The sequence below is a fragment of the Apteryx rowi genome, unplaced genomic scaffold, assembly GCF_003343035.1.
Source record: "Apteryx rowi isolate R43461 unplaced genomic scaffold, aptRow1 scaffold_368, whole genome shotgun sequence".
Lineage (NCBI taxonomy): Eukaryota > Metazoa > Chordata > Aves > Apterygiformes > Apterygidae > Apteryx > Apteryx rowi.
In genome coordinates this window covers 99,224-113,487 of record NW_020450174.1, presented here as the reverse complement: position 1 = coordinate 113,487, position 14,264 = coordinate 99,224, and the positions used below count along the sequence as shown (strand labels likewise).

At 41.9% G+C, this 14,264-nt stretch overlaps 1 protein-coding gene across 1 annotated transcript in view; it reads right to left on the bottom strand.

Annotated features, from left to right (window-relative positions):
* Positions 1-14,263, bottom strand: part of EGLN1 (egl-9 family hypoxia inducible factor 1) — a gene marked incomplete at its 5' end in the record, with an annotated part of 36,705 nt that extends 22,442 nt beyond the window's left edge. Inside the window, one exon of the mRNA XM_026073403.1 lies at positions 13,856-14,263. Within this exon, the coding sequence (XP_025929188.1) occupies positions 13,856-14,263 (408 nt within the window). The remainder of the gene's footprint in view (positions 1-13,855) is intronic.
* Between the last annotated feature and the right edge of the window lies 1 nt (position 14,264).

Below are 14,264 nucleotides of genomic sequence, written 5' to 3'. Positions count from 1 at the left end.
AGTGTTTTTGGAATATTCACTCTCATTCAGAGGGAATTTTTCTCAGGAGTTTTACTATGGAGCTATTATTAGTTGAACTGTAGAACCTGAAGCCTCAGTAGTGAAGAAGGGTCATTTGTTACCGGCTTTGCCTTTTAATGAGTACAGCTTTGAAGTAGCAGGATATATGTACAGAAAAAGCAATAGGGACAGTAAAAAGTAAACTCCAAAAACACCACCTCTGCAATATTCATGTTGCCATATGAGAAGATTAAACTGAAAATAAGGCTTGTTGATAGCATTTTCATTTACATTTCTTCTCCTGCAGGAGACTTATTTTTCATGTTTGCTCTGTATAAAGAGTTATAGGGCTCTATGGATAAAAATAAGTATACATTTATCTTACTAATTCCTATATAACTTATCACAAGCCAAAGGCTGCACCAAAATTATACTGTAAGTTACCACTCCTGTTTTCTATTTTCTCTAAGGAAAATGACAAAGTCAGGACTCCAGTCTAGGAACTCCAGTGTTGTTCTTGAGCCTGTGCCAGGTGTTAGGAGGTCTAAGGGAGCTACGACATGTCATTTTCTCCCAGCTATAATGGGGATTTAATACAAACTTATTCTACACATTAATTCTAATACAAAAATTAGAAATGTTGACGCATAGAGCACTTTAAGCATGGTGTTTCTATAAGATCTTACTCTCAAGGCATTCCCAAGCACTGGAGCAGACAAAGGAAATAGCAATAGAATGGTAAATTAAACAGCAATTTCATTACAGGGAACTAACCTCCTTTCAGTGAAAAATGACAGCTACTGCCCCACAGGACTGGTAATTTTCAAAATAACCATATATACAATCAGGGAAAAGGGGGTGAGCAGTAAAGTGACAGTGCTTACATACAATACAAAAATATTTTGCATAATCCGTTCTACCACTGACTGCAGAAAAGTGCACAGAGGGTAAAACGATACCAAAGTACCTGGACAAGAAAAAGGTAGGCAAAATTCAGTAAGTGCAAATGAATGCCCTGGAAAAAAAAAGTGTATATATATCATTCTCCTTATAAATATACAGTGATGGGCTCTAAACTGGCTACCATCACTTTAGAACAAACTCTGTATTAAATGCAGGCAGTTCTCTTAGAACAGCACCTCAGCACAGCAGCAGAGGCAAAGAGCGTCAGAAATCGTTAGACAAGGAGAGGAAACATGGACAAAATACACCATTATGCCAGTATACAAATCCATGATGTACCTGTATATTAATACCACAGTTCTGGTTGCCTTACCTTGAAGGGGCAAAACCAGAAAAGAAATGCATAAAAGAGCAACAGGAATGACAAGAAGCGTGGAGCAGTACCCATCTGAACAAAGACCAGAAAGACTAGGACTCCTCAGTTTAGGAGAGAAAAGGCACCAGTTGAAAAATGTAAGGAAGAAAATGGCAGATTTTTAAAAACATAAAAGGTGAAACTATTGGAAAAGAGTTTTCACAACCCAAAATCTAGACAGTATTAAAATCATCAGGCCGTAGGTTTTAAACAAAAGGAAGTTCTTTTTCTACCTAATCAAACTGCGGGACCCATTGTAACAGGATGCTGCGGAGGCCAAAAGTACAAATGGCTTTTAAAACAAGATTACATAAATTAATGGCAAATATGTCCATCCATGGCTATTAAGAACTGTGGCCAGGATACAACCTCTGGCTCAGAAAGTTTCTGAATTGCTAGAAGCTGGAAGGCATACAGGAGCATCATTTTACATACATTTCAAAACCTCATATACACACCGATTATTATTTACAACAAAGTGGTATAATCACAGATGATAAATACCTATATGAGGGTGAGATGACTGATAAGTGAGTATTCTAATCCAGCAAACACATGGGGGGGGGGAAATCAAATCACAAGAATCTGAAACTAGATTATTCAGACTGCAAAAACCATACAAATTTTGAGCAGAAAGGATCATTATCATTTGAACAATTTAATGATGGGCTGTTTTATACTTTGTTTCACTGGATTTTTTTTTTTTTTAACAGTAGGATTGAATATTCTTCTAAAAGACATAGCTTTGACCTACAATTCACATTCTACCATCTAGTTTATACAGAAGGTCACCTCAGATGAGCACAACTCCATCTGGCTTCAATTTATGACTAGATACAGGGCATGGATGGTCAACTGGCATCTCACGAGGCACATGCAGCTCTTATCTTTCAAAGGCAGTCCTTGCAGAGGATAGCCTATTGATAGGGTGCCTGCTGCTGCTGAATACCTGATGGCAAGAAATAACAGAGGAAAAACTAGCTGTTTGTAACCATTGCAGGGCCAGTGAGCGCTGACTGGCAGGGCTGCCTGCCTCTCACAGCTTCTGCTCCTTCTCCGTGTAGTCAATAGATAAAGGCTCCACCACTGCGCACCAAGATCAGCAGGGGATCCCAGGCAGGAGGAAAGCAAGCAAGAGGAGCTGACAAGTTTATATGGGGAATACAGAGGAAAGAAAAGAAACGGCTAGAAGTTAAAAGGTGGGCAAGGACTGTAACCTGAGAGCAGCAATTCTTTGATTTATAGAACTGCCTGACAGACTACACTAGCCTGACTCTTACTGGAGCCTTCATTACATTTCTGTGAAAGGGTAACTACTCTCAATGTTAAGTTCGTGGCATTTTTCTTAGAACTAAAATATACTGAAAATAAATTTGTCTAGATGTTTGTTACAAGATTACTGCATAGCATGAAGCAAAAATATGGGAAACATTACAGTAAAGCACTTTTTGATAGCTTGTGGTTTTGAAACAGCACATTTCATTTTTCTGGCTCCCTGGCTGAAAAAGTATGGCTATCCCTGGTGCAGCATGTCCTCTCACTATAGAAAAGGTCCCAAAAGCATATCTAAGCATCAGGGTACTTTTACACTGACAGTATGAGCCCCTCCTATAGATAAAGGATCGATTTTAACTTCCTTAAACATTTGGTTAAATCAGTCTTGCAGAGTGTACAAATACTTTAAATCTGAAGCTATCCTAGGACTGCACAATGGGCACATATACACAGATTAACTGTAAAATAGGTAACGTGGGAGAAAACAGTGAAGAGGTAGCAGCACAGACTATAGTACAAGTGACAACCTACGTAACTAAATAGGGATCCGAGACAGCAATATTTTAGACTGATGTGTTAATTATTTATCTAACAACAGCATTCCTTTAAGAAGCAAATGACTGCTAGTAGGAAGACAGACTTCTGGTCACTTCACTCTAGCRGAGATGGAGTAAGCAGGAGTTACTGACTGTGCCACTGCTGGAAAAAAACTATTCCCACTGACTTCAAAAACTGACTCATTTTAAATCTCTGCCACTCCAAATGGCAGTATTTGTTTTTCACAAAAGCGCAGAATGGTTGAGGTGGGAAGGCACCTCTGGAGATCCTCTGGTCCAACCCCCCTGCTCAGGCGGGGTCAGCTACAGCAGGTTGCCCACAACCGTGTCCCATCGAGTTCATGGAGACTCCACAACCTCTCCAGGCAACTTGTTCCAGTGTCTGCCACCCTCACAGTAAAAAAGTTTTTGCTTACATTCAAGTGGAATTTCCTGTGTTTCAGTTTGGGCCCATTGCCTCTTGTCCTGCCACTGGGTACCACTGAGAAGAGCGCTCTCTCCCTCACCGTCTTTTTTTTACTCCCTCTATCAGGTATTTCTACATATCAATCAGATCCCCCCTCCGGGCTTCTCTTCTCGAGGCTAAAAAATCCCAAGCCCACGCAGCGTTTCCTTGTATGACTTGAAAAAGTGAATCTGCTTTTACGAAGAAGAGTGCTTCTGACTGGCTGACACTTTATCATATGCAGGCTAAAGGAGAAAAAATAATGTTAAGCCACACAGAAGTATGATTACCCAGCATCGATTTCACTGGGCATCATATAATACGCCAGTTGAAACTGAGCGAGTTCAAGATGCCCTTATCAACTGCCCGCAGTTTCCTTTCTCACAGCGGCAAGGCTGCATGCCAGCTGCTGTAACAACAATGGAACAACGAACTGAAACGAGAAGCGCCTAGTGCTGTTCATATACAGCAGAGGCTGTTTGCAGAGCCCGACTTCCACGGTGAACGTTAGCTGAACAGATGTTTGAACAGGACACTGAGCAGCAAGGAGAAAAATACCTTATTAACCAACTGTAAACTGCTTTGAAAAAAAAATATATATATATCTCTATATATCTATATATCTTTCTTTCATGTGCTACATCCCTGGGCTTTTTCAGAGCGCATTGTTACATGAGAACTTTAGTATGTGAGGATTTCTGACCCAAAATGAGTTTGCACCAAGGTTTTGATCTATAGCAATTTAAATTCCACATTGTCACATCAGTCAGGTTATTCTATTCCTGAAAATTTACAGTTTAATTTAACCAGTAACTTCAAGGCTGATCTAGCTATGTTTTCTGCAGCTTTCTGAACTATGTAAGCATGAAGATAACAGATGCTGACTCACTAAAAAGTCAACAAGTCCCAGGAAGTGTGTGCCCAGGAGAGAAGCCTCCATCCTCTGCTGCTTCACCAAGAATTTTGAGCTACAAACAGAACTAAGTGGTGCGAATTGACAGTGCAAGCTCCTCCTCTAAATAAATTTAAAATACCTTTATAAAAATCAAACAAATGCACAAAAAAACCCTCAAGCTTTCAGCTAGTTTACTGCATTTTAATAAACTTCTTACACAGTGATTTGATGCTCAACTCACCGATTCCTCTACCTTGTTATGAGGGAAACAGAACAGCTTCCTGGAATCACTCACTGCGTTCACCTTCATATCCTTTTTCAGTATAACGCCCGTCTTTGCTGAAACGAGGCAAGGCAGTTGCAGACCCTGCCCTCACAGACAGCCTACTAGGGCCACACAAAATTTCCTCAAAATTCAAGCAATTTGTAGAGACCAGGAAGTCTTTAGGGTCAAACTGTGTGCTCCAAGTTGACCAGACCCTAAATCAATGCATGAAATTAATCGTCAGGTGTAAAACAGTCTTTTTTGTTAGGCTCCATTAACTAGCCTACAGGTATGATCTTCATAACTGCCTACATTCACACACAATGCCCATACAGACATACAGACACACACTTTTCTACACGATTCCTATTTATAGCATTACACGCTAATACTCCTGGGTAATTTTAAGTTAAATACCAAAGAGCAAGTAAGTCTTCAACTGTAAGCAGCTGTTATGTGCATAAAAGCATTGCTCTATTTTTGACAGACACTGTCCCGGAACAGCGAGTGAATTAGCTTTCAACCCAAAGCTTGTGACTGCAACGTACCAACTAATTCTGGCACAAGCTAGCACTGAAAATATGCTCCATCAACTATCATTAACCAGTAACCCTCAAACTGGAAGGTAGTTTAGCAGGACTTAATGAGCACCAGAGGACTTCTTCAAATGGCCACAAAGATCAGTATTAGTTCTCCTTTTGAATGGTGTAAGTAGTAAGTCACAAATGTGAAAGACACTAAGGATATCATAAATAATGATTACTCCATTTAGTGGTAGCTGAAAAAACAAATAACTTTACTGCCCTGTTCACTGAAAATACTACTTTTACTATGTTATTTCATTAGCGTAGTTATGAAAAATCATACCAATGATCAAGAAACTTAGATTGACATCTTTGGAGTAAAGTTGTCTCCGAAAAACATTTGCACAGTCCTTGGAAGTGGCGAGTCACTCGCTTAAGGTATGATAACAAAATAATAAGCGCAAGAGACAGGAAGCCCAAGGAGCATCACACTAAAGGATTAACTAACCAATCCACTCACAACAGTCCAAAAATGAACTATTTTGAATTGAAACCAAAATTCTGACTTAGTACAAGAGCTCTTCAAGTAGTCTAAGGAAAATCCATTGGGCTAGTTTTTGGATGAGCAAAAAGAAACTATTTGTTCTATAGAGAGTATTTGTTTTCCTTTATAAAACATCTTTCCTTTCTGTTACAGCAGAAAGCATTCAGTTAAGCTACAAGGTCGGACATACTAGCGCTCAGTAAAGGGCAACATGGTAGCAGCTAGAAAGACAATGTTTTGCAAAATCCCAATAGCAATCTCACCTGTATGAAGCCAAAAACTGTCCAGATTAACCAGGACATAGTCTAAACACCAGGACTTATTACAAACATTCATGATATTTACCTGTATTCATAAAGAGAATAATATGCTATGGATTTCTTTGCTGGAAACAGTTGGCAAACTATTCAGAAGTTACATGTGATCTAGGAAAAGGGAAAATATCTCCAAGCCCCACCAAGACTCCTGATACAACTAACTTAGGAATGAGAGGAGAAGTGCTGTTCAGACAGTCCTGTGACTTGGCGGGACACCATTTTCAAAGACTTTCTGTCTAGGAGGCCACAGACAAGGGAAGGCGGCTCTTCCTCTCAAGCTGTAAAACTATGATGAGCAGTGTCCCGCTTGGTTTGTGGGCAATGTTTAATAGAGCCTGTTGTGCCCAGGACAGACAGCACAGCACGTCAACAACGCTGTCAGAAAGCACTGATACCACCAACAGGAAATAATGAGATTAACGACCCACAGCGTACTGAAATCACTGATGTGCATGAACCACAAGACAAAAAGTTTCTCTGGAACGGCAACAACTCAAAAATTAACTGCAGTTGCACAGTCAAAAAATGACTGGAAGAAAAGCAAGCAAGAGAAAACCAGCACTTCATACAGCTATCCTAATGCACCAGGGAACAAAGAGGAAACAGGACAAGAAAATGAAATAGTACAGAAATTGTCCACTTCAGAGCAAGCCTTGGAAGCGGAAGCAGGAGCTGGACCTGGCGCAAGGGGCCGCGGCTGAGCCGGGACCGTCCTTACCGACGGCAGTCAGCAACGAACTGAAACAAACTGCAGCAAAACGCTGCTTGTGGAAGGACGCCAGGCCAGCTCTATCTTGAAATAGAGAAACAACAGATTTTTTTGGCACTAATGGAAACTCTAAACTAACTGATAGGGCTCTGCATTAAGCATAAGAAATCTAGCTAACAGGCTCATTTGTTTTGAGGGTTTGAGGGTATTTTTTTGGTAGGGCAGAGATGCGAGAAAAAAAAAAAGATTTTTCATATGGAAAAAAATACTTTTTGCCTTGTGTATGCTACATGTGTGTAGACCAGGACAACTTTCATAGAAAACAGTCACAAGGAAGAGCTTCGGAGGACAGAACAATACATTTTTGATGGCAAAAATCAAGTCTCATGCTAAACACGGATGAGCAGAGAAAAGAAAGCTTAAGAAGAAAAAAAATTAAATAGCAAGCAAAGATTTCTTAAACTGTACTCAAATTTTCATGGGCAAGTTTTGGGATAACCTGTCCCTAAGTGTTAAGTTAAGGCTGTATTTTGGCAAACACTTTAAGCTGGCATAAATTTGCGCTGCTGCTGAAAGAAAGTCTCATCATCTGCCAGCCCCTTGTGCCAGCACAAACATCCAACAGAGAAGCAGGAGCACTACTTTTGCCAGTTTATTTTTCAGATGGATCAGTTCCCCAATCCAGTTCACAGGATGGCCATGTAAATACTTGTGCTGGCAAAGAAGAGCGACTACTTCTTCGGCAGTGTCAGCCTAAAGCGATCATTGAACTACAGCCTAAGACACAGGGATACGGAGAAGTTAACAGCAGTCACAGACAGTCCTCCCCAACCTCAGCACATTATACTCATACCACACCTCAAAGTTACAATCAACACACTACAATGTGCAGAGGACTTTTTGTTGTTTTTGGCTTTTTTTAAGTCAAAGTACGAAATTAACTTCAGGATTACAAACCCTCATAGTACACATGTACGGCAAGTGTGCTCACATACACAGCTATTCCTGGAGACCAATCCAAACCTCAGCAAAACTGATACTAGTGATATACCTGATCTTGATATCAGTGTCTGTGTTATTATCAATTAACAGGGACTAAAACTGAGGTCTTCTGAATGATCCCACTAACACAGTTGCCTCTCAGAAGCTGATAATAAATTTTTGCAATTCTTTTAGTGTGAGATCTCACCAGGACCTCCGAGAAAGATCCAAGTTTTAATTTTCAGTGGCCCTAAATAAGTTTCCTTTCCAGACTTTGTGCTTCTCGATCAAAAGATCACTTACATTCAGGAACAACAGACAGGCTTCTGATCATTTGTTCTGTTTGGGACCCAAGACACTTGTACACAAGGAACAATGAATGAAACTATACTCATCAAATTTCAGAGCTCTACCTCAACAGGAAAAAGATTTAAAAACAAAACAAAACAAAAACGACCCAAACTGTGGACCATTCTGAATACCCATGAATCACTGAACCACATACTCATCTAGACCAAAACGCCATCTCCACCAGAACCACCACCATCAGGAAAGGAATCAATAAGCACAGGCATCTGTAACATTCAATCAAATTCAAGCAATTCAAGTAAATACAGATTGAGAAAGACCTGGCCACTCTTTCCCACAAATCAATGGCAAATTCAAACCCACAGTCAGCTATTATGAACCATTATGAACTTCTGTGCTCACTTTCCCTCTACCAGCACCGTGTCATCACCTTTCAATACCTGTTTGGTTGTTGTCATTCACTCAAGTCAGTCAGTTGCCACCTTTATTTTCATCTGTTGTTTTATTATTGCACACATAATTATATTTTGCAGAATAAGATCTAGTGGAAAGGACATTTAGAAATCTCGCTCAGACTTCCTGCACACTATTTTAAACAATATCTGCAAAACTCAGACTTGTGTATTCTCATGTTCTCTGTGGAGCCATTTTGGTGCCACACTAGCTGTTGACAGCTTCACTTGTATCAGCTGATTGCTGCTTGTTAGTTATGTTTGTCTTTCCTTGGTAACATTAATCCAACATGTTTATATGACAACTGCTATACAAATAAATGGCTAGAGCAGAGAATTTCTTCTTTCCAGTTTCTAGAAAAGCTGACAGCAGGGTATGAGAAATTCACTCACTGTAAGAAGAGTATTTTCTAAAGGAATATTACTAACTGTGAAAGAACCTAGTTTAAGACGATACAGTCGGGCTAGTCTGGATCCAGAGCACACTAGGTCTTCAAGAAGACTCCCAGACACTCTGCTATGCAGCAGCATGATACTGAAAATTGACTGGTACCCAGGAAATCATAAGCAGCAGTGAAAGTATTTAGAACCAGGTCAATATCTCTATTTGGAGGTGGGAGGGTGGGACAAGGAGTAAGAGATGCACAATTAAGTAATTCAACAATTTCAAGAAAAAGCGCAAGACCAGGCTTGCACAACACACAGCCTATAAAGCAATTTAAGCCACTGGTGGCTGAGCAGCAGCGGCTGCCACTGGCATACTGGTAGAGGCAGAAAAGCATTAAAATTGAACAATTTGAGTTGTAGCCCTTATGTTGGATGTACAAAGGAGTGGGAATGAAACAAAAACTAAAGAAATGTGATAGGAACTGCCCATTCAATCTGCAATCAATGAAGGGGCTGGGGTAGTGTTAGGAGATGGGGGGGGTGGAAGCAGGAACAGCCAATAGATCAGACCCTGGTTTATATGGTGATTAGTAGGGAAACGCCGTTCATGACTGGGGTTTCCCAGTGTTATCACAATACCAGTAAAGAATGCAAGCTTCATATTTATGAAACACTTGAAGTTTCAGATGAACAGCAGTCCACAACAGAGGAAAGAGAAACCTAGCCAAAGGAAAAAAAAAAAACAAAAAACAAAAACCAGCAGCACTGTACTGCCCCCCTCCACTCCCAGTCTCTGAGTGGGGAAGGAGGGAGAAAAACCTTTTCACCTGGATGAGATTCTGGCATATTTCATTCCCCAGCTTTGATGAGCAGATTTATACCTCTGCTAGCCCTCTAAGACAGGGCAGGCAGGAAACAGAGATATGCACACGTACAAATGTGAGAACAGATAAGAGAAAGGAAAGAGAGAATTAATAGTTTGGGAGGAGATGGAAGAAGAAAAATCTAGAAAATAACAGGAAGTAGGAGAAAGACACTGGAGCTCACGTATACAAGTATGTGCCACGATCTGCTAGCAAAAAAGGAAGCAGAGCCTGGAAAGAGAGAGACTAACAGAACAAAAGCAAGGAATGTAGTAAGTCAAGACTTTTAAGGTGAGTAAATAGCCAGCCATTGCGTTGTACTGCCTACAGTGCTGCTGTAAGCTCACATAAAAGGCAGTCGGCTAGTTTATACCCATTGCTATATAGATACTTTTCAGGCTGGAGAGTAATCTACTGATGATGAGGCCTAAACAAAGTCACATCAGGTTAGGTAGATCAATTTTAGGTAGCCCAGTCAGTCTAGACACCCTCGCAGAGATTTTTAAGATGTAAGACATGTAAAACAAACAAGAAACCCAAACCACTTACACAGTCTGATTACAGTAGAGGTTTTTAAAATATTTTTGTTGGGTTCGCTGTAGTGTGTTCTTAGAAAACTGGCTTTGTTTTTGAATGTTGTGCAAGGGTTGGCATTTTGTCATAGAAGTTACAGGAGCTTTTATTGAATCTTTAACCTTTATGAGATCTAGTTCAAGCTCTGTAAACAAGCATATCCTATTAGAGGGAATGAATCATAAATAAATCCACTCCACTGTGTGCTCTAATTCCTACCCTCTTTCTATACTAAGTCTTCGCAAATCTAGTGAAAAACAAAAATTAGACCCCCAAAAATCCTTTAGAACCATTAATGTAAAATCACCTTCTCCTCCTAAAAGCTACAGCACTGCACCTTAAAATACAAACGTTTGAATTCTCAGTAAATGTCTTTGTGAGGATGCATGTACTCCTACACTGCACTGCCCCATATCTCACCGACACAGTTATGTATCCCTCATTTAAATAGGCAGCCCAATTTTAACAGGTTACCTTCTACATGAGGTAGCGCACCAAGCTGCAGAGGTTTGGTACAGTTTGATACAGATGATAACCCATTACCCTGTGCGACTAATACTGGTAGTCTTCTAGACAGGGTAGGGGGATCCCCAAGGGCTGGAATTGTTTTGTTGGTTCAGATGGTTGGGAATTACAAATCCCATCTGTGACACTGCAAATTGGTTTATTTAGCACCTTCAGTAAAATAATACACTAAGCCCTCCACACACAAACTCTGCAGACCACAATACTGCAACATAAACATACAGGAGTAGTAAAATTATTTGGTAAGAGCTTAGTTTGTCAGGTGAAAATATGAGCTGCATTGTCATGTATTTTTGTTCTGTTACTTGAAATGAAGCCAGTAAGAACGAACAGGTATTACGCACAGACTGTTCCTTTTTAAAAATAACAAGTTTTTGCTGTGAATTGCAGAACCAACGTACTCAAAGATCTGAAAATGGATTGTATTTGACCAATTAAGTGAATCAAGCAGCTGTCACCATGTAAACTGCACTAACAGAAAAGCTGCAGAGTAACACCTACTGTGGATATTGCGGTATCTCCACTGCCTACCCCTCTATACAGCCAAGAATGAAAGAGATGCTGGGACTCCTACCAAAATGCAAACATATCTAGATCCAGAAAAAGCAGGCGCAAGAAGTGAAGAAGAAATGACTTCAGATAACCAAGAGATGCCTCCATGTACATTTTACATCTTCTACGTACATTTTAAATCTTCTCTTCCCCCCAGTCCTCCTGCCAAATTGCCAGGAGCTCAGAAGGGACCTGTGTAAAAAGCATCTGCTGCTGGACCGCTTCCCCAGCCACAGCCTTTGTATGCTGTTTACCGTGATATTAACAGCAGAAGAAAACGTACAATTCTCCATGGATGCAAAAGAAGAGAGAAGGTGAAAGTCATTACATCACTCCTATCCCTGCTGACTTTAATAATAAGCATCCTCAAAAAAGCACTAAGCCAGACACTTCAACAGCTCAGTCTCTTCTACGGACTTGCTGTGCTCTTCTCACCAGTTGTTTTCCTTTACTCAACTCATGGGTGAGCCAGTGAAAGTTACTGACAGCTTTCATTCTGCTCTTGCTGAAGCTGTTTAGAAAACTGAGCTTTACTGCAATGCTTCCAGCATGGACTTCTGCTGGGAGATGAGCAGGAGAAAATGAGAAGACAGAAAGCCATGCATTTCTGTACCACTGAGGAATAAAGGAGTGCACCTATTCCCATACCTGAAATACACAGGTATTTCCGCAGTGACTGAAACCCAGTAGGGCTCGAAAACCTTCATTGCTTCACTATCACTCCACAGAAAGGCGCAGCTAGCTGTACAAAGGGATTCTCCTCTATCCGCACACATTCTTTCAAAATTAGCAAAGTAAGAGTTACTACTTATAAGGTACAATAGTCCAGGAATCACAGTTACAATTCCAGAAGTTCTTTTCTAAAGCCTGGGTGCTTATTACTGACGGAAGTCCATCATCACACATCAAGTCAGAAGCAGTATTCCCCTTTACTGCAAAAAATTGAAATCCAGCAAAGCCACAGATGTTTTTAGAGTGCAAGTTTAAAGAACTAGGACCTTAAAGAGATTTAAATCTGTTTGAAAGATAAATTGGCTTAGAAAAATCCAAGCTAACAGGGATACAGGAGAAATCCAGTCTATGTTCCAGCTAAACTTTTGACACGGTATTTGTCCAGCTAAAGGTACACAGAGACCACAGTTCAAAAAAAATAAAAATTCTCACTCACTTTTCTTCATCACAGGAGTTTAAATTTACTGTGCCCGAAACAAATCCAGGGCTGTTTTTTGCCTTCCAGTTTCTCCCCTCCTCCTTCTCACAGCTTCCTACCAGCTGAGATTCTGCAGCTGCAGCAACAACAGTCTATCTGTGACAGACAGTACAACTATATGATGGGATGGCTCTCAGTAATTCACTAGCTTCCTTATATTTTAATAGAGGTAGCAAATTGTGAAGGGGCTTTCCCCCCCCGCCTTTTTAAATCTGAAAAGATACTAATGAATATTCATTACGAGTCCTCTACTAAGGGTGTGAGCTTTATTTTAAGGACTTGAAGAGAATTGCAAATTAGGCTAATACAATGGGAAATTTTGACTCCGTCCTTTGATCCCAAAATGCAGCTAAGGAGAAAAATAAGACTTTTACAGAAACAAACAAACAAATAAACAAACAAGACAATGATAATCAAAAAAAAAAAAGTCTTTCCCAACAGCTTCACTGCTCCTCAGTGATCTCATTTTGCTGCACACGGTAAAACAGAACTGCCAAAGGATTCCACTGCAGACCAACAAGTAACTTATTCAAGGTGTCATCACGGTGCTACTCACCCAGCGATGCAGGTCTTTTATATAAGTCGCGTGTGTGTGGTGCATTTTAAGCCCAGCACTTCACAGCCTGCTTTCTGAGCCACGTTTGCACCAGACCCCAGCAAATTCGCGCACGTGGACATCACGCACCTACCCAGCGCTTCTTGCATTACTCAGCAACGCAGTGCTCAGGGCAATGTATGCGCTGAGAGCGCTTTACATTCAGCGACTAGCGCACGCTATCCCACGTTTTCAGAGGCCGATAAGTATATTATTTCCAGCCTTTTGGGGAGACTAAGGGAGAGCTCGCATTTCAGTACGCGCCAGCTAGGGCAGAGGCTTCTAGACCATGCTTTTAGCTACCTAAAGGATCCAAATGAGAGGGGGTTTCCCAGAGGGGAGGAGAGGAGCCACGCCGGGGCCCCTTCGCCAAGCACGACACCCTGACGAGGGCCACCGCAGCCAGGCGGCGGGGCACCCTGCCCTCAACCCGGGCTGCGGCCGCCAGCGGGCCGGCCGGACAGACGGACGGACGGACGGACATACACAAGCGCGCACGCCGCTGCCCCCCGGGGCAGGGGACGGGGGGAAACGGGCATGGGGGGGGTCTGGCACTCACTTTCGTCCTGCCGTTGATCTTGTAGTTGCCCAGCTTGCCGTTGCAGTGACGGATGAGATCGTCCATGCTGTTCATGAGGAGCCGGATGGTCTGGCAGCCGGGCTCCTTGCCCTCCACCCAGGTGATCTTGTCGCCACGGATGTCCTTGGAGGAGTCGCTCTTCTGGCTGACGAGCTGCCCGTCGGTGAAGCGGCCGGTGTGGTGCAGGGCGCGCACCTCCTGCGCGACGAGCCCGCCCAGCTCCTTGCCGAGGAAGTCGTCCACCACGCAGATGCCGTGCTTGTTCATGCAGGGCACGATGTACTCCAGCGCCAGCCGCTGCGGCACCAGCGACTTGGTCTGCCCGTTGGGGCGCAGCGCGGCGCCGCCGGGCCCCGCCTGCCCGCCGCCCGGGTACAGGTCGGACTTG